General features: G+C 37.2%; 1 protein-coding gene across 17 annotated transcripts in view; it reads right to left on the bottom strand.

Annotated features, from left to right (window-relative positions):
* CSPP1 (centrosome and spindle pole associated protein 1) overlaps positions 1 to 19,391 on the bottom strand; it is a 131,673-nt gene that overhangs the window by 51,890 nt on the left and 60,392 nt on the right. For all 17 annotated transcript variants that reach the window (XM_058443936.1, XM_032759622.2, XM_032759618.2 and 14 more), the window contains 2 exons: positions 11,595 to 11,724; positions 6,096 to 6,243 (listed from right to left, as the gene is read on the bottom strand). In XM_058443936.1, the coding sequence (XP_058299919.1) occupies positions 6,096 to 6,243; positions 11,595 to 11,724 (278 nt within the window). The remainder of the gene's footprint in view (positions 1 to 6,095; positions 6,244 to 11,594; positions 11,725 to 19,391) is intronic.

Consider the following 19,391-nt stretch of genomic DNA (forward strand, 5'->3'; position numbering starts at 1 on the left):
CAAATGGATTAAAAAATTTTTAACGTAACATTTTAAAATAGCGTCAAACCACATGAAATATTTAGGGAAACAATTAACAAAATATACACAAGATCTGCAAAACAACTACAAAATATTGCTGAGAGAAATTAACTAGAAGCAATAAATGGATATACACTTCCCACTCATGGATCAAGAGACTCATATTATTAAGATGCTGGCTGTTCCAATATTATCTATACAGTCAATGGAATCCCAATGAAAATGCCACCATGCTTGACATGACAAAGTAATAGTAATAGTAATAATTACTTACTATAACATTATTTACTTACTATAACTTATTACTAAATAATATTATTATATTACTATAGTGATAGTAAAATATGTGAAGAAGTTGAGTTGTCAAAAGATCTTGAAAAAAAAGAACAAAGCTGGAGGACTCAAACTTTTCAATTTCAAAACTTACTACAAAGCTATAGTAATCAAGAGACTCTGATACGGGCAAAAGCATAGACATATAGAGCAATGGAACAGAGAGACAGAGAGATTGAGAAAGAGGAATTTCACAGATTGGAGGAGACTAAAGAGACATGAACTAAATGCATTATGGGATCCTGGACTAGAGCCTAAATAAAATACAATAAAGACATTAGGAAAAGAAAAAAAAAACTGGTAAAATTCGAACAACGTATGTAACTTAATTATCGGCACTGTATCTAGGTTAATTTCTAATTTCGATCATTGTGCCACGATTATCTAAGACGTTAACGTCAGGGGAAACAAGGTGAAGGATACTCTCTACACCATCTTTGCAACTCTTTTAGGTCTTAATTTCACAATAGAAAAAGCTTTTTTTAAATGAGGTATCAATGCACTTTCAATAAAATAACTAAAAGTTTAAAGATGCATAATTTCAAGTGCTGATGAAAATTCAGAGCAACTAGAAACCTCATACTTTTCTGATAGGAATGCAAAATGACACAACAAAACTGGAGAATGTTCTGGCAGTTTCTTACAAAGTTAAACACTTACTATTCAACCCAGCAATTCTACTCCTAGGCACTTACCCAAATGAAATAAAAATTTATGTTCACACAAAGATCTGTAGGTGAATGTTTCTAACAGCTTTATTTATAATAGCCTTGAGCTGTAAACAACCCAAATATCTATCAACTGGTAAATGGATAAACAACTGTGGTACCTCCAGACAATGCAATACTATTCAGTAATAAAAAAAAAATAAGCTACTGACTTATGCAACAACATGGAAGAATCTCAGAAACACTATGCTAAAATACAAATGTCAGAAAAAAGGCAATATTTTCATGCCAGAAACAAGATCACAGATTGGCATCGGTGGACGAGTAAGTAAGAGAACTGACTAACTAATCATCCTGTTAATCAATTGGAACTATGAGATATCATCTTTCAAAGTGGTTTTTAATTTTATTTTTAAATTTATTTTTATTGACATTTTTCTTTTGGTGTATACATTTTAACATTTGACATGGACAGTTTCACATGAAGTTTCAAATAAAAACCTGAATAAAGAACTTTAATAAATAAAGAACTGAGAAAGACAACAGAATAAAATACTGTACAGATAATTAAAATGAGAAATATTTATTTTAAAAGGGGTGATACTTTACAGTTGCATGAATAACACATTTTTATATTTCATTAGTAACTACTATGCCTTATAAAGAGATCTTCTTAAAGAGGTAAGATAAGGGTGCAGTGTTAAGATTCAATTTTATTAATTTATTTGGAATAAAAGATCAAAAAAAGAACAACAGGAGTAATTAGAAAAGTCAGCAGCAGAATTAAAGTTAGCCAAGATAATGAACAGACGTTATATGGTCTTAGTTATCACACTGCTCTATACTACCTATTTCAAATGTAATGTTCCCGCCTTCTCTAAAATGTAGTAGCTACGCTGGGTGCAGTCACTCATGTCTGTAATCCTAGCACTTTGGGAGGCCGAGGTGGGTGGATCACCTCAGGTCAGGAGTTCAAGACCACCAACATGGTGAAACCCCGTCTTTACTAAATACACAAAATTAGGCAGGTGTGGTGGCACATGCCTGTAATCCCAGCTACTCGGAAGGCTGAGGCAGGAGAACTGCTTGAACCCGGGAGGTGGAGGTTGCAGTGAACTGAGATTGCATCATTGCACTCCAGCCTGGGGAAAAGAGCGAGACCCCATCTCAAAAAATAAAAATAAAGATAAAATGTAGCATCCACATACAAAATAAACTGATACTCTTTAAGTCATGAGTTTACTTGCTTTGAAAATATCATTAAAAGAGTTATACTGTATTTGATAAAATAATATGCCTTTTCTATTTCATAGCATGAAGACGGCATTAAATAAGCCAACTAAACATTACTGTTAAAAATTGAAATCTAAGAAGCATTTTCTCCATGCTCATTAGGTCACGCAATTCTAAAATAATGTGGAAACATTTTCTCCATGCTCACTAGGTCAAGCAATTTTAAAATAATGTTTTATAACTCAATAACCCAAATTTATCCTACTCACTTCCACCAATTAAAGGCATACAGAACACCATAATTGTATTGTTTGAACTAGAAATAATCTTAGAGGTAAGATTTTAGAAAACTGCTCTATCCCAATGTTTCACTCAGTTAAGCACATTTTTCATGGTAACTAGTTATTTCTATCAATTTATAATTTAAATTTACTGTAGCAAAGATTGCCCATATGGCTATTAATCCCATGTCCTTCTCCTGAGCATAAAGAAAGTTAAACTTCCCAGCCTCCCAGGCAGTTAGGGTAGAACCTATAACTAGGTCTGAACAATGGAATGAAGGCAAAAGTGATCTTCCTCCACATCCAGGCCAGGCCCCAGCAAAATCCTCAATTTGTCCCTGGACAAGAAGAAAAGGACTCTAAAATGAAGGAATGAAACAATGGATCCCTGAGTCACTTCTTGGAGGAGAACCACTCGAACAGCATCAGAGTGGGACAAAAGTAGATGCTAACAAGACAGGCCTTAAGCTTCTAAGAATTTGGGTTTATTACAGCACTTTCCATTAAATGCCTGGACTAATACCTTCACTTTAATACCTGTAGTTAAAAGAAAATATTATAGCACTATTCATAAATGGAAAACTAGTGTTTTTCTAATATACTTTCAAGTAAACACTTATCTATTAAAATAAGAAATGTTAGCTAGGCATCATCTAAAATCATTTCATCAATAAAGTAATAAGAGTTTCACTCTTTCAAAACTGAGAGAAAATTATTCATGAGGTGAAGATAGGAAAGGAACAAATCTTTTGGGAAGAAAAAAAGAGCTATTAAAATTAAAGTAGGCTGGGCACGTTGGCTCACACCTGTAATCCCAGCACTTTGGGAGGCTGAGGTGGGTGGGACACCTGAGGTCAGGAGTTTGAGACCAGCCTGACCAACATGGTGAAACCCTGTCTCTAATAAAAATACAAAAATTAGCCAGTTGTGGTGGTGCATGCCTATAAATCCCAGTTACTTGGGAGGCTGAGGCAGGAGAACTGCTTGAACCTGGAGGCAGAGGTTGCAGTAAGCCAAGATGGTGCCATTGCACTCCAGCCTGGGTGACAGAGTGAAACTCTGTCTCAAAAAAATTAATTAATTAAATTAAAGTAAATTAAAGTGGGCCTCAAATATATCTTCCAAAAAAAAAACAATATTTAACAAGCAAAGGCATAATACATAGGAATTCTTTTTATTTAATTATACTTTAAGTTTTAGGGTACATGTACACAACGTGCAGGTTTGTTACATATGTATACATGTGCCATGTTGGTCTGCTGCACCCATTAACTCGTCATTTAACATTAGGTATTTCTCCTAATGCGATCCCTCCCCCCTCCCCCCACCCCACAACAGGCCCCGGTGTGTGATGTTCCCCTTCCTGTGTCCATGTGTTCTCATTTTTCAATTTCCACCTATGAGTGAGAACATGCGGTGTTTGGTTTTTTGTCCTTGCAATAGTTTGCTGAGAATGATGGTTTCCAGCTTCATCCATGTCCCTACAAAGGACATGAACTCATCATTTTTTTATGGCTGCATAGTATTCCATGGTGTATATGTGCCACATTTTCTTAATCCAGTCTATCATTGTTGGACATCTGGGTTGGTTCCAAGTCTTTGCTATTGTGAATAGTGCCGCAATAAACATACACGTGCATGTGTCTTTATAGCAGCATGTTTTATAATACTTTGGGTACATATCCAGTAATGGGATGGCTGGGTCAAATGGTATTTCTTGTTCTAGATCCCTGAGGAATCGCCACACTGACTTCCACAATGGTTGAACTAGTTTACAGTCCCACCAACAGTGTAAAAGTGTTCCTATTTCTCCACATCCTCTCCAGCACCTGTTGTTTCCTGACTTTTTAATGACTGCCATTCTAACTGGTGTGAGATGGTATCTCAGTGTGGTTTTGATTTGCATTTCTCTGATGGCCAGTGATGATGAGCATTTTTTCATGTGTCTGTTGGTTGCATAAATGTCTTCGTTTGAGAAGTGTCTGTTCATATCCTTTGCCCACTTTTTGATGGGGTCGTTTGTTTTTTTCTTGTAAATTTGTTTGAGTTCATTGTAGATTCTGGTAATGCCGCACATCTACAACTATCTGATCTTTGACCAACCCGACAAAAACAAGAAATGGGGAAAGGATTCCCTATTTAATAAATGGTGCTGGGAAAACTGGCTAGCCATATGTAGAAAGCTGAAACTGCATCCCTTCCTTACACCTTATACAAAAATTAATTCAAGATGGATTAAAGACTTAAATGTTAGACCTAAAACCATAAAAACCCTAGAAGAAAACTTAGGCAATACCATTCAGGACACAGGCATGGGCAAGGACTTCATGTCTAAAACACCAAAAGCAATGGCAACAAAAGCCAAAATTGACAAATGGGATCTAACTAAACTAAAGAGCTTCTGCAAAGCAAAAGAAACTACCATCAGAGTGGTTGAATGGGAGAAAATTTTTGCAATACATTATCTAACTCAACATCCAATCTTCCGATTCTATCACTCATCTATTCCTACAACATATAATACCTAAAGAACATGAAATGTGTATCTCTGATCTACTTTTATTCTGCTTAACTAAACGCTAAACAAAGACCATCCTAATATATATAACAGCCCTTTGTAACTGCGGGTTCCACATCTGCGGATTCAACCAACCACAATTCGAAAACATTAAAAAACAAAAAAAATGGATGCTTGTATCTGCGCTGAACATGTGAAAAGTCTTTTTTTCTTGTCATTATTCCCTAATTAATACAAGATCACAACTATTTACATAGCATTTTCACTGTATTAGGTATTACAAGTAATCTAGAGATGACTTAAAGTATACAGGAAGATGCGTGTAGGTTATATGCAAACACTTCACCAATTTCATATCAGGAACTTGAGCATCCATGGATTTGGGTATTCACAGGAGATCCTAGAACCAATGTCCCATGGTTACCAACAGACAACTGCATATAACAAGTTGTATAAAGCCACTCTTTCGAAGTATTTGTTGTGTGATTACTAGATCAAACATTTCTGAGAGTACATAATTGAAAGATAAATAAAAAAATTATGAAACTTGCTAGAAAGTTTCTATGATCATGTCTTCTTTTTGCCAAAGGAATTCTTGCAATGAGCAGGTACATTGAATATATAAATTAAACACAAGATCCCCTCCCAAAACTGTTTTAGATCCTTTATTTCTAAAACATCTTACTAGTTTATTTTTTTTTTAATTGTAATACAGGTTTTATCATTTTTATGAGGAAACAAAATATTCTAAGTACCAGTTTCAGTAAAAACTTATCAACTAACAGGAGCTTTTCTCTGCAGCTGGGTTATCAACATCAGAGGATGAAATATTTATAATAAAAACAAATGAACAGTATTCTGAAGAAGAAATGCTTTCTAGCCTCTGTTATTATATTTATTCTTAAAATACCTCATATGCATTAAGTTACATCATACCTTGCTATAGAGGCTAAGATTCCTATTTTTTTCTACTCCCCAGTCTTTTAAAAAGTTAAAAATAATTTAGCTTATTTTAAAAACAAGTCAGTGGAAATAACGTACTTATCAGATTTCCTTTTGCATCCCTGAGAGGAGCACCACCTCCACCTTTTCCCCAGGGATTGTATGTTCTCATTTCAGCTTCTAATTTAGCTTCATATTCTTCTTTTTCTTCACGTTCTTTCTTCCTTCTTTCTTCTCTTTCCCGAATCTTGACAACATAAAATATATTGAAAATAAATGTTGACAAGTATTCTGATACAAGAAGTTAGTAATACCAGATGTTATTTTTTGTGTTAGAAAACAAACAAAAAAAAATTTGGTTTTTGTTTTTGTTTTTTTTTTTTTTTTCAATATACTCCCCTACAAAGGTTAAAATCACAAATATATGTAATACTCAATGTAAAAATACCTTAGGTCAGGTGTGGTGGCTCATGCCTATAGAGGCCAAGGCAGGCAGATCACTTAAGGACAAGAGTTCAAGACCAGCCTGGCCAACATGGCAAAACCCCATCTCTACTAAAAATACAAAAATTAGCCGGGTGTGGTTGCACACATCTGTAATCCCAGCTACTTGGGTGGCTGAGGCACAAGAATCGCTTGAACCCAGGAGGTGGAGTTTGTAGTGAGCCAAGATCGTGCCACTGCACTTCAGCTTGGGCAACATTATGCAAGACACTGTCTCTAAATAAATAAATAACATTAAAAATAAAAATAATTCAATGGCTAGAATACATAGCCCCTGTTCCTCTATATACACCAAATGACTTTCTAGCCACTAAGGCTACTTCAGACTCACCCAACTCCTCCTTCCTTCCCCTAGTGTCTACCTGAGCCATTCCGTCTCTAACCCTGCCATTTCCATGGGACCATCAGATCTCCCTATGCTCCTTTTACATCTATCCTTTCAAGGGGAATGCCCAACCACAAAGTCTACCCTCAACCTTACCAGACCTACTTTCCCCAGGCAAACTCTATTCCCAGAATTCAGAGGTTGGAGGATCAACGCTCTCTGGGGAATGCTTGGCAACTTTAGATACAGGCATACCTCATTTTATTGTGCTGCATTTTATTGTGCTTTGCAGACATTGCATTTTTTTTTTTTTTTTTTTGAGATGGAGTCTTGCTCTGTCACCCAGGCTGGAGTGCAGTGGCGTGATCTCGGCTCACTGCAAGCTCCACCTCCCAGGTTCACGCCATTCTCCTGCCCCAGCCTCTGGAGTAGCTGGGACTACAGGAGCCTGCCACCACTCCCAGTTGTTTTTTGTATTTTTAGTAGAGATGTGGTTTCACTGTGTTAGCCAGGATGGTCTCGATCTCCTGACCTCTGATCCACCTGCCTTGGCCTCCCAAAGTGCTGGGATTACAGGCGTGAGCCACCACGCCTGGCCACAGATATTGCATTTTTTACAAACAGAAGGTTTGTGGCAACCCTGCATTGAAGAAGTCTATCAGTACTATTTTTCCAACAGCATGGGCTAATTTCATGTCTCTGTGTCACATTTTGGTAATTCTCACAATATTTGAAACTTTAAAAATTATTATTATATCTGTTATGATGATCTGTGATTGGTGATCTTTAGTGTTACTATTATAATTATTTTGGGGCACCATGAATCACACACACATAAGATGGCAAATTTAATGGATAAATATCACATGTATTCTGACTATTCTACCAATCAGCCATTCCCCTGTCTCTTTCCGTCTCTTTGGGTCTCTCTTTTCCCTGATAGAATACTGAAATTAGGCCAATAACCCTACAATGGCATGTAAGTGTTTGAGTGAATGAGAGTCACATCTCTCACTTTAAATCAAAAGCTAGAAATGACTAAGCTTAGCGGGAAAGGCTTGTCAAATGCATAGATAGGCTGAAAGCTAGGCCTCTTATGCTAAATAAACACTTTGCCAAGTTGTAAATGCACAGGAAAAATTCTTGAAGAAAATTAAAAGTGCCACTCCAGTAAACACATGAATGGTAAGAAAGTGAAACAGCCTTATTGCTGTTACAGAGAAGTTTTAGTGGTCTAAATAGAAGATCAAACCAGCCCAGCATTCCCTTAAGCCAAAGCCTAAACCAGAGCAAGGCCCTAACTTTCTTCAATTCTGTGAAGGCTGAGAGAAGTGAGGAAGCTGCAGAAGAAAACTTGCAAGTTAGCAGAGGTTGGTTCATGAAGTTGAGGGAAAGCTGCCATCTCTATAACATAAAAGTACAACATGGGCTGGGCTCACACCTGTAATCCCAAAACTTTGGGAGGCCGAGGTGGGCGGATCACTTGAGATCAGGAGTTCAAGACCACCCTGACCAACATGGCGAAACCTCACCTCTACTAAAAATACAAAAAAAAAAAAAAAAAAAAAATTAGCTGGGCCTGGTAGTGGGCGCCTGTAGTCCCAGTTACTCGGGAAGCTGAGGGTAGAGGTTGCAGTGAGCCGAGATCATGCCACTGTACTTCAGCCTAGGCTGGGCGACAGAGTGCGACTTTGTCTCAAAATAAAAATAAAAATAAAAATAAAAAAGTACAATGTGAGGCAGCAAATGCTGATGAAGAAGCTGCAACAAATCACCCAGAAAGTCTAGCTCAGATAACTGATGAAGGTGGTTCCACTAAACAACAGATATTCAATGGAGACAAAACAGCTTTGTATTAAAAGAAGACTTTCATAGCTAGTAAAGAGAAGTCAATGTCTGGTTTCAAGCTTCAAAGGACAGGCTGACTCTTTCATTAGAAGCTAATGCAGCTAGTGACTTTAAGTTGAAGCCAATGTTAATATACCATTCTGAAAACCTTAGGGCCCTTAAGAATGATGCTAAATCAGCTGGGCACAGTGGCTCACAACTGTAATCCCAGCACTCTGGGAGGCCAAGGAGGGTGGATCATGAGGTCAGGAGATCGAGACCATCCTGGTGAAACTCCATCTCTACTGAAAATACAAAAACAAAATTAGCCAGGCGTGGTGGCGGGCGCCTATAGTCCCAGCTACTCGGGAGGCTGAGGCAGGAGAATGGCATGAACCTGGGAGGTGGAGCTTGCAGTGAGCTGAGATCGCACCACGGCATTCCAGCCTGGGTGACAGAGCGAGACTCCATCTCAAAAAAAGATGATGCTAAATCTACTCTTCCTGTGCTCCAGAAAGGAAACAACAAAGCCTGCACTGCTGCACAACTGTTTCAAGAATGGTTTACTGAGTATTTTGAGTCCACTGTTGAGACCTACTACTAAAAAAAAGATTCCTTTCAAAATATTACTGCTCATTGACAATGCACCTGGTCAACCAAGAGCTAGATATACAAGAAGATTAATGTTGTTGTCATGCTTGCTAATACAATATCCATTCTGTAGCCCATTAATTCATGGAGTAATTTTGACACCGAATTCTTACTGTTCAGGAAATACGTTTCATAAAGCTATAGTTGCCACAGACAGTAATTCCTCTGATGGATCTGGGAAATCTAAACTGAAAGCCCTCTGGAGAGAATTTACCATTCTAGATGCCATCAAGAACACCTGTGAGTCATGGAAGGAAGTCAAAATATCAACAGTGTCAGAAGTTTGAAAGAAGTTGACCCTAACCCTCATGGATGACTTCAACGGATTCAAGACTTTAGTGGTAGAAGTAACTGCAGATGTGGAAGAAATATTAAGAGAACTAGAATTAGAAGTGAGGCATGGAAGACTTGAGAGAATTGCTGCAATCTCATGATAAAATTTTAATGGATGAGGAGTTGCTTCTTATGAATGAGCAAAGAAAGTGGTTCCTTGAGATGGAGTCTACACTTGGTGAAGATGTTGTGAACATTGTTGAGATGACAACAAAGATTTAGAACATTATATAAACTAAGTTGATAAAGCATCAGCAGGGTTTTGAGAGGACTCCAAACTTTGAAAGAAGGTCTACTGTGGATAAAATGGTATCAAACAGCATCGTATCCTACAGAGAAATCTCTCATGAATGGAGGAGTCAATTGAAGCAGCAAATTTCACTGTTGTCTCATTTTAAGAAATTGCCACAGCCACCCAATCTTCAGCAACTGCCACCCTGATCAGTCAGCAGCCATCAATATTGAGGCAAGACTCTCCACCAGCAAAAGGATTATGACTTGCTAAATTTTTTTTAGCAATACGGTATTTTTAAATTAAGTTTACGTAGCTTGTTTAAGACATGTTGCACCTTAATAGACCACAGTATAGCGTAAAGATAACTCTACATGCACTGGGAAACCAAAAAAATTCATGTGAATCATTTCATTGTGATATCTGCTTTATTGCAGTGGTCTGGAACCAAACCTGCAATATTTCTGCAAAGCTGTATTAAGCACAAAAAACAAATGCATTCTTACCATCACTAAGTATAAGCACAGGGTTGTTCTGTAGAGACATATGGATAGGCAATAAACAAGTGTCTACATTTTGGAAAGTCACTTTTAAACTCATAACTATATGCGCAGTAAATTTAAGCAACCTTTTGCTCCAGCACAGCCAAAGAAGTCATCACACACATCAAATAGACCTCTAAAGTTGAAAAATCTAGTTTTGTCAGTGGTGTTTTTAATATGCTCATTCAAAAACAGATTCTGAATTTAAAATTCAGTCTTTTATTTGTAGAATCCTAACATACAAAAAATGTTGGTAATTCTGTAATTTTAAAAATCTATCTTTCAAGAAAGTTGCCCATGTAAAAGTTGAACAAAAGTACTTTTAAAAGAAATCCAAGTGGAATTCTATAGAAAAGTAACCAAGTTAGAGTCCCAAGGCCCTCTCAGAGGGTAAGGGAATTCCTACAAAGAACCCCATACATTTGATAGTTACTCTTAAATTCTCTGCAAATATTACAAACTACAGAAGAACCCATTATCCTCCTCTGTAAACATGAACTACTTTCTGTATTCCCCATTTTGGTTTATAGCCTCATTATTCTCCTAGGAATCATCTTCAAACCCTCTGTTCTCATTCCCTATATCCGAGTCCTGTCAATGAAACCTGAGAATTGTCTCTTAGATGTCTTCCCCAACATCCCCATCTGGTTCAGGGACTCATCACCTCCTTACTGGACTATCTACTAAATAATTTCTCTGCCAATCTCTTCCCAGTTGTCCAAATCACAACCTATTATCTTCATAAAAGATAAATCTGCTCAAAGCAACCAATCCTTTCATACTTTACTTGGCTTAAAATTTCCTTCCTTCAGCTGCCCATAACCAGATGAAACTGAAAACCTCTTATTAGCTAGTCCTTCACAATCTACTAGAACAATCTAACTCTCCAGCCCCTTCTTCCAACCCAATTCCATTCTCTGTATACACCAGCAACTTCTAACGTAGTCATTGCACAACATGCAGCTTAAATATCAACTACTGTGTGAAGCTCTCCCAACTGCCCCAGGCAATTATTTTCCCTATCTTATGTTTCCAACAGTGTTTTACTGTATCCACTTCAAAATTCAGCATTTTGAATTATAATTAACTGTTTTTTTCCCCTCCCCTGCCACACTCTGAGCTCTAAGGTACCACCATGTTTACACTTAAGAGGTTCAACAGTAAATGAGTAAATGAATCAATACCTGCTGCTGCAAAGCCTCTTGGTAAGACTGAAGTGACTGTTTGGAAGGTTTCAGTTTATCTTCAAAAATCAATCCTGAATTTATCACTTGATCATTTGTAATCTTCAGTTCATTCTGTCCAACCGTATTCCTACATCAAATACACAATAAATAATTTAAATCCATCGACGACAAAGCAAGAAGAAAATACAACAGTTTTTTGAAATAGCATGGCATATAAATACATTTAAAAATACAGAAGGATATTTCTTTATAGGCCAAAGAGGAATCCTTAAGTAAGTGACTCCTGCCTTAGCTCCTTCCTGCCTTTGCTTTGACAATCCTTGCAACTTTCAAATTCACTGCATCTATTTCTTAACCTAGGTAATAGTTACACAGGAGTGAAAAAAGTTTGTGGTAATTCATTGAACAGTACACATATGACTTAGGTGGCTTCCTGAACAAACAGAAATAATAACACAGCCAAAGTCCCTCAAGTAACACAATAACTAATGATTCATTTTTAAATGATTTACTAATAAAATTACTTCTTAGCTATTTCAAGAATAAAACAATGTAATTACAGGAAAAAGTCTATCTCAAATAAAATTAAAATTTTTGAAAAATTCACAAGGAAACATAGAAGAAAAAATGTTAAACATATTGTTGTTATATAAATCACAAGCAATAAAGTGCTGTTTTTTCGGGGACAGAGTCCTACTTCGTCACCCAGGCTGGAGTGCAGTGGCGCCATCATAGCTGACTGCAGCCTTGATCTCCTGGAATCAAGCGATCCTTCCACCTCAGCCTTTCAAGTAGCTGGGGGTATAGGTGCACATCACCATGCATGTCTCACTTTTTTTAGAGACGAAGTCTTTCTATGTTGCCCAGGCTGGTCTTGAACTCCTAAGCTCAAGCGATCTTCCTGCCTTAGCCTTCCAAAGTGCTGGGATTACAGGTGTGAGTCACTGCACCCAGCCAACATAACACATGTTTAAGTACAGGAATATATTGACTTCGAAGACAGTAAAACATTTTAGAAATCTAAATTATAAAAGATAAATTCAAAAATTGATTTTATAATTTTTTGTTTTCTTTTGTTTTGAGACGGAGTTTCACTCTTATCGCCTAGGCTGGAGTGCGATGGTGCCATCTCCGCTCACTGCAACATCTGCCTCCCGGGTTTAAGCGATTCTCCTGCCTCAGCCTCCCGAGTAACTGGTACTACAAGCACCCGCCACAACGCCCGGCTAATTTTCGTATTTTTAGTAGAGATGGGGTTTCACCATGTTGGCCAGGCTGGTCTCTAACTCCTGGCCTCAAGTGATCCACCCGCCTCGGCCTCCCAAAGTGCTGGGATTATAAGCATGAGCCACTGCGCCCAGCCTGATTTTATAATTTTAAAAAAGCTTTCTCTTCTCCAAAACTATCACTGCTTTAAAAAATGAGTTCCATTGTGTATTTACCTTTTCTAACTTATTTAGAATCTTTTATTAGGATAAACAAGTATGTTTGTGTATACTGTCACATTGGATTATGAGTGGCTAAAAGGGAAGATGAGGTAAACTAGATCAAATAGTTCCTAACTGACTATATTTTTTCAGGGCAAGGGGGCTCTAGGTTGAGAGGGTCTATATGAATAAACTCATTCTCTCAAAATATACTGTTTATAAATTATATGGTGGACAGGTTCTCTCAATATCTATTTCACTCATGATCTCTCCCGTCTATATTGCCCACATACTCACAAACCCAAATTCTTAACCTTTATCTATCAACTCCTCCCTGACTCCCCCAAAAAGGGGGTTTAGGGATTTATGTAGTCAGATCAGGATGAAAGGGAGGAAATGATTGGGGTATTAAGTATAAACATCCCTTAGTATATCTGAGAGATTGTTTCCAGGACTCTGCCTATACCAAAATCAGTATACTCAAGTCCCAAAGTGAGCCCTACGGAACTCCCACATAAGAAAAGTAGGCCCTCCACATACATGGGTTTCACATCCCACAAATATTGTACTTTCTATTGCAGTTGGTTGAAAAAAATCCACATGTAGGTAGACTCATACAGTTTAAACCTGTGTTATCGAGTGTCAACTGTATACAATTAAATGATTTTTAGTAAATTTATAGAGTTGTGCAACCATCACCATAATCCAGTTTTAGAACATTTTTATAACCCAAAAATATCCTTCATACCCATATGCAATCAATCCCTACTCAACCCCCAGCCCCAGGTAATTATTAAGTAAGTAGCCTGCTTTCTGTCTCTATAGATTTGCACTTCCTGGACATTTTATATAAATGGGACCAATATAGTATGTATAGATTCATTTAGCAGAACATTTATAAGGTTCATCCATATTATATCATATCAGTAGTTCCTTACTTTTTATTGCTGAATAGTACTTCATTGCATGAATATAACACATTTTGTTTATCCATTCACTCATTGATGGACACTTGAATTGTTTCCACTTTTTGACTATTATCAAGAATGCAGCTATAAACATTCACATCCAAGTCTTTGCATCTACATGTAATTTTATTTCTTTTGATTACATGCCTAGGAATGGAATTGCAGTGTCATATTCTTTTTAAGGAACTGCCATTTCCTGCAACTGCTTTTTATATATTGATTTTGTAATCAGTAATTCTGTGAAAACTTTCAAATTAATTCCAATATTTTAACCATATATTATTTTGCAAGTAAGATCAGTTTTCTCCCTTCCTTTCTAATCCTTGTACCTGTCTTCCTTCCTTTCTTTCTCTTATTTTTGGCCTTGCTGAAATTAAGCCCTGTGAAAGGAAGCAATGATAGAATCTCAAAAGGAATGTTTTAAATCTATCATCATTAAATAAGATACATGATGTAAGTTTTTCATGTTTATAGGCTCCCATCTAACCTATTTTGTTACATTTTTAATCACTAATGAAATTATTTTAATGCTTTTTCTTTGTCTATTGGGATATCACATAGCTTTCTTCTTTATTCTGTTAACATGGTAGATTACAGTAGTTGATTTTATAATCATATTGATTATATCTAACACCAATAGGCTCCAGTATTCAGACACTGTCCTAAACACTTTACATATTTTAACCATTCAATCATCAGAAAAACCCTGTGAGGTGATACCATTATTACCCCAATGAACGGACAAGGAATAGAAGTAAGAAATACACCTCAAGCTAATGAATGGTAAAGGCAGGATTCAAACCAAGGCAATCAGGCTACAAAGTCCACGCTCTTAACTGATATACTCTACTACATTTAATCATCCTATATTTGATAGTAATTCTAATTCAAGATCAATAATCCTTTCTCTATACTTTGAGGTTCAGTTTTAGGATCCTTGTGTCTGTGCTAATGAGTGTAACTAGCCTGTAATTTTCCATTTCATACTGGTCTTATTAGGTTTAAGTATCAAGATTATGAAAGTCTCGTAATAGTAACCGGAGAGTATTCCTTCATTCCACACTCTGTATTAGCCTGTTTAAGACTGAACCCAGCCAAGAAGCTTTTTTTTTTTTTTGAGACGGAGTCTCACTCTAGTCGCCCAAGCTGGAGTTCAGTGGCGTGATCTTGGCTCACTGCAACCTCCGCCTTTCAGGTTCAAGTGATTCTCCTGTCTCAGCCTCCTGAGTAGCTGGAACTACAGGCATGTGCCACCACACCCAGCTAATTTTTGTATTTTTAGTAGAGATGGGGTTTCACCATGTTGACCAGGCTGATCTTAAACTCCTGACCTCAGGTGATCTACCCGCCTCAGCCTCCCAAAGTGCTGGGATTACAAGCCTGAGCCACTGCACCCAGCCAACAAATTCTTAACTTACTCCATCACCAAAGTTGAAAAAGATCAGACAGTTAATAAAACAATTTCCCAATTCTATTTTGGTTCTTCTTTTTTGAATGTTTTCCACTATTACTGTAGTAAGTTGTACCTTTTGTTCCTATGCTTTTAGTGGTTACCCTAGAAATATAATAACACACCCATTCTTATGAAAGACTAAAAAGCTAACCACAATCTTTACCATCCTCTCAAATGATACAAAGATTAAAGCGTGCTAAATTAATAAAGTCAATGGAAAGAAGACAGACTGTGTGTACATCAAAATAGCTAACAGAGTCACAGGTTCCTTCCACCTCTCATGCTAAAATGCTTGGAAACAAACAGAAATTTTTGAAAGTCATTGGTTTGTAAGATAATTCAGCTGGTCACTCAGTTATCTAACTTTTATAACAAGTTTACACTTTTTAATGTAGCCTTCAGAAAAATTTAACAGAGAAGAACTTAAAAACAACTATACTGAGGATGGGAATTAGGATTAACTATAAATGGGCATGAAGGATCTTATTGGAGGGATGAAAATGTTCTAAAACTGATTTATAGAAAGCACTTCTAGAATGGCAGAATAAGAACTTTAAGAAAACCTGCTACTCCATTAAAGCAATGAGAACACGAGTCAAAATTGTCAAAACCAACTTTTTAATAATTCTGGTGCCATGTGCTGAATTGTGTTCTTACATCAAAGCCCTGCGTACTATTCTGATGGTATATGGAGCTGTGGACTACGAGAGGTAATTAGGTTTAGATGAGATCAGGAGGGTACAGTCCTCGTGATGTGATTAAGTGTACTTAAGAAAAAATGGGGAGGCATGAAATGGGGTGGGGGAAAGACCAGAGACCTTGCTCTCTCTACCACGTGAGGATACAATGACAAAGCCAGGAAAAGGGCCCTCACCAGGAACCAAATCTGCTGACACCTTTATCCTGGACTTCTATGTCTCCAAAACCAAGAAAAAATGTCTGTTGTTTAAGCCACCAGTCTATAATATTTTGTTACAGCAGCTTGAGCTAAGTAGTTGGGAAATTCATGGAAGGCTTGAAACAATCCCAGGAGAGCTTTTGTTTTTTGGTTAAGGTTGATTTTCAGTAAGAAAAGTAAACTTTGTGGCATTTGAACTTGCCCTTTACCTTTCAATTTCTCCTTAGCTCTATCATAAACTTAAAATCCAAACGCTGACCAAAGACAGCTGCTGTGAAAACCAGTAATCTAGTATCCACTGGACAGGTAGAATAGGTCTGGAATTCCCGAAAAATCCAATCTCTAGAAAAATCTCACTTTTGACCTGTCTGGCAGCTCCCAGGAAAAGCCCCATTCACAGAGCCTATCTTTATTTTACCAGACTCAGAGCTCACTATCCTGGGGTTTTGCAGAAAACAATCAGCAGTAATTACTTAACATCATAGCTATCTAAAACAGGGATAACAGCCAGGGCAAGCAAAAGGCTGACCAATAAAATTAAAAGAAAAATCTTGGAAATAACATGCCCATGGGGTCTTGAAAAGCTCCAACATATTCCTGAGAATTTAGAAAGCCACACACATGTGCAATTATATGGATGCCCGAGGAAATTCTGAGAACACCTCTCATTTCCGGCTGGCATTGAGGCCCTGTGCAAGTGGGATATGAAAGCTAAAACAAAGATGTAAATTGCCGGGGTACTGAAGGCATGCCCCAGCACACACACACAGAACCAGTTGGCATAGTCTGGGAGGTTTACTGGGTCAAAGCTTTTAAAGAAATCTCAGTCTAATCATGAACTATTAAGCGATCCTAACAGAGACTTCAGTGGCCACATAAAACAAAGAATACAGACTTTACCAAGGGTACTTAGAAAACAGCAACAACAACAGCAACAAAATACAAATAGCAACAACAACAAACCACAAAGAGGAGAAGAATCTAATTTCCACAGTTGCCACATTATGTTTCCTAAATGTTCAGTTTTCAAAAAAAAAATTATGACACTTGCAAAGAAATAGAATTATAAGCCATACATACAAGGAAAAAAGAAGTCAACAGAAAATTTCAGAGGAATCCCATGCCTTGTATTTAATCAACAAAGATTTTTATTCAGTTATCAGAAATATGTTGAAAGAACTAAAAAAAATATGTCTAAAGAAATAAAGTCGCTGGGCGCAGTGGCTCACGCCTGTAATTCCAGCACTTTGAGAGGCCAAGGCGGGCAGATCACCTGAGGTCAGGAGTTGGAGACCAGCCTGACCAACATAGTGAAACCCCGTCTCTAGTAAAAATACAAAATTAACCAGGCGTGGTGGTGCATGCCTGTAATCCCAGCTACTTGGAAGGCTGAGGCAGGACAATCGCTTGAACCTGGGAGGAAGGGGTTGTAGTGAGCCGAGATCATGCCACTGCACTCCAGCCTGGGCAGCAAGAGTGAAACTCCATCTCAAAAAAAGAATTAAATTGTGAAAACAATGTTTACCAAATAAAATTAACAACAAAGAGATAGAAATTACTTTAAAAAGAATCAAATAAAAATGATAGAGCTGAAAAATATAACTGAAAAGAAAAGGGAGACAAGAGCACATTCGAGCAGGCAGAAGAAAAAATCAATGAGCTTGAAGACAGGTCAGTTGAGATTACCCAGTCTAGAACAGAAAGAAAAAGACTGAAGAAAAATGAACGAAGCTTCAGAGATCCTGTGAAACACCATAATGTGTACCAATGGGGGTCTCAGGAAGAAAAGACACAGAGAAAGGGACACAAAGAATATTGGAAAAAATAATGGGCAAAAATTTCCCAAATTTGATGAAAAATATTAATCTACAGATCCAATAAGCTCATCAAACTCCAAGTAAGAAAAACTCAAAGGGATCCACACTTACACAGCCAAACAGCTGAAAGATAAAGACAAAGAGAAATCCTGAAAGCAAGAGAATAACCATTCATCACATACAAGGAATCCTCAGTAGGATTAACAGCTTATCAGAAACCATAAAGGCTAGGGGATGCCATATTGTGTTAAAAGATAAAGAATGTCAATCAATACAATTCCATACCATCAAAATTATCCTTCAAAAATGAAAGCTAAATTAAGACATTATTAAATACAATTCAGAGAAGTCATCACTAAGAGACCTGCTCTACAAGAAACACTGAAGGGAGTCCTTCAGCTTGAAATGAAAGAACACTTGACAGCAATTGAAGTAAGCACAAACAAATAAAGGGCACCAGTAAAGATAATTACATGCGCAAATATAAAAGATATTACAAATGTAAAGACATTTGTAACTTTATTCTTCTCTACTTGATTTAAAAGACAACTATGGATGGGCACAATGGCTCATATCTATAATCCTAGCACTTTCGGAGACCAAGGTGGTTTGAGGCCAGGAGTTCATGACCAGCGTGGGATACATAGAGAGACGTTTGTCTCTACAAAAAAATTTAAAAAATAAAAAATCAGCTAGGCATAGTGGGAGTAGTAGCTACTTGGGAGCCTGAGGTGGGAGGATCCCTTAAATCCAGGAGTTTGACACTGCAATGAGCTATGATCATGCCACTGCACTCCAGCCTGGGTGACAGAGTGAGATCCTATCTCCAAAACAAAACAAAAAACAATTTTTTTTAAATTAGCTGAGCATTGGTGGTATGCACCTGTAGTCCCAGCTACTCAGGAGGCTAAGGCGGGAAGATTGTTTGAGCCCAGGAGTTCAAGGTTGCAGTGAGCTGTGATCATCCCACTGCACTCCAACCTGTGCAACTGAGTAAGACCCTGTCTCAAAAAATAAATTTATAAATAAATAAAAGACAACTGCATAAGGCAATAATTATAAAACTCTGTTGAGAGACTTAAATGTATAATAGTGTGATTTGTATGACAACAATAGCATCAAGTAGAGGAAAAGGAATGACCTTATATTAGAGAAAAGGTGTGTTACCATTGAAATTAAGTTGCCCTTAATCTAAACTCATTTATTTTAAATTAAGATATTAATTTTAATC

This window comes from Hylobates moloch, unplaced genomic scaffold (genome assembly GCF_009828535.3).
Source record: "Hylobates moloch isolate HMO894 unplaced genomic scaffold, HMol_V3 SCAFFOLD_9, whole genome shotgun sequence".
NCBI lineage: Eukaryota > Metazoa > Chordata > Mammalia > Primates > Hylobatidae > Hylobates > Hylobates moloch.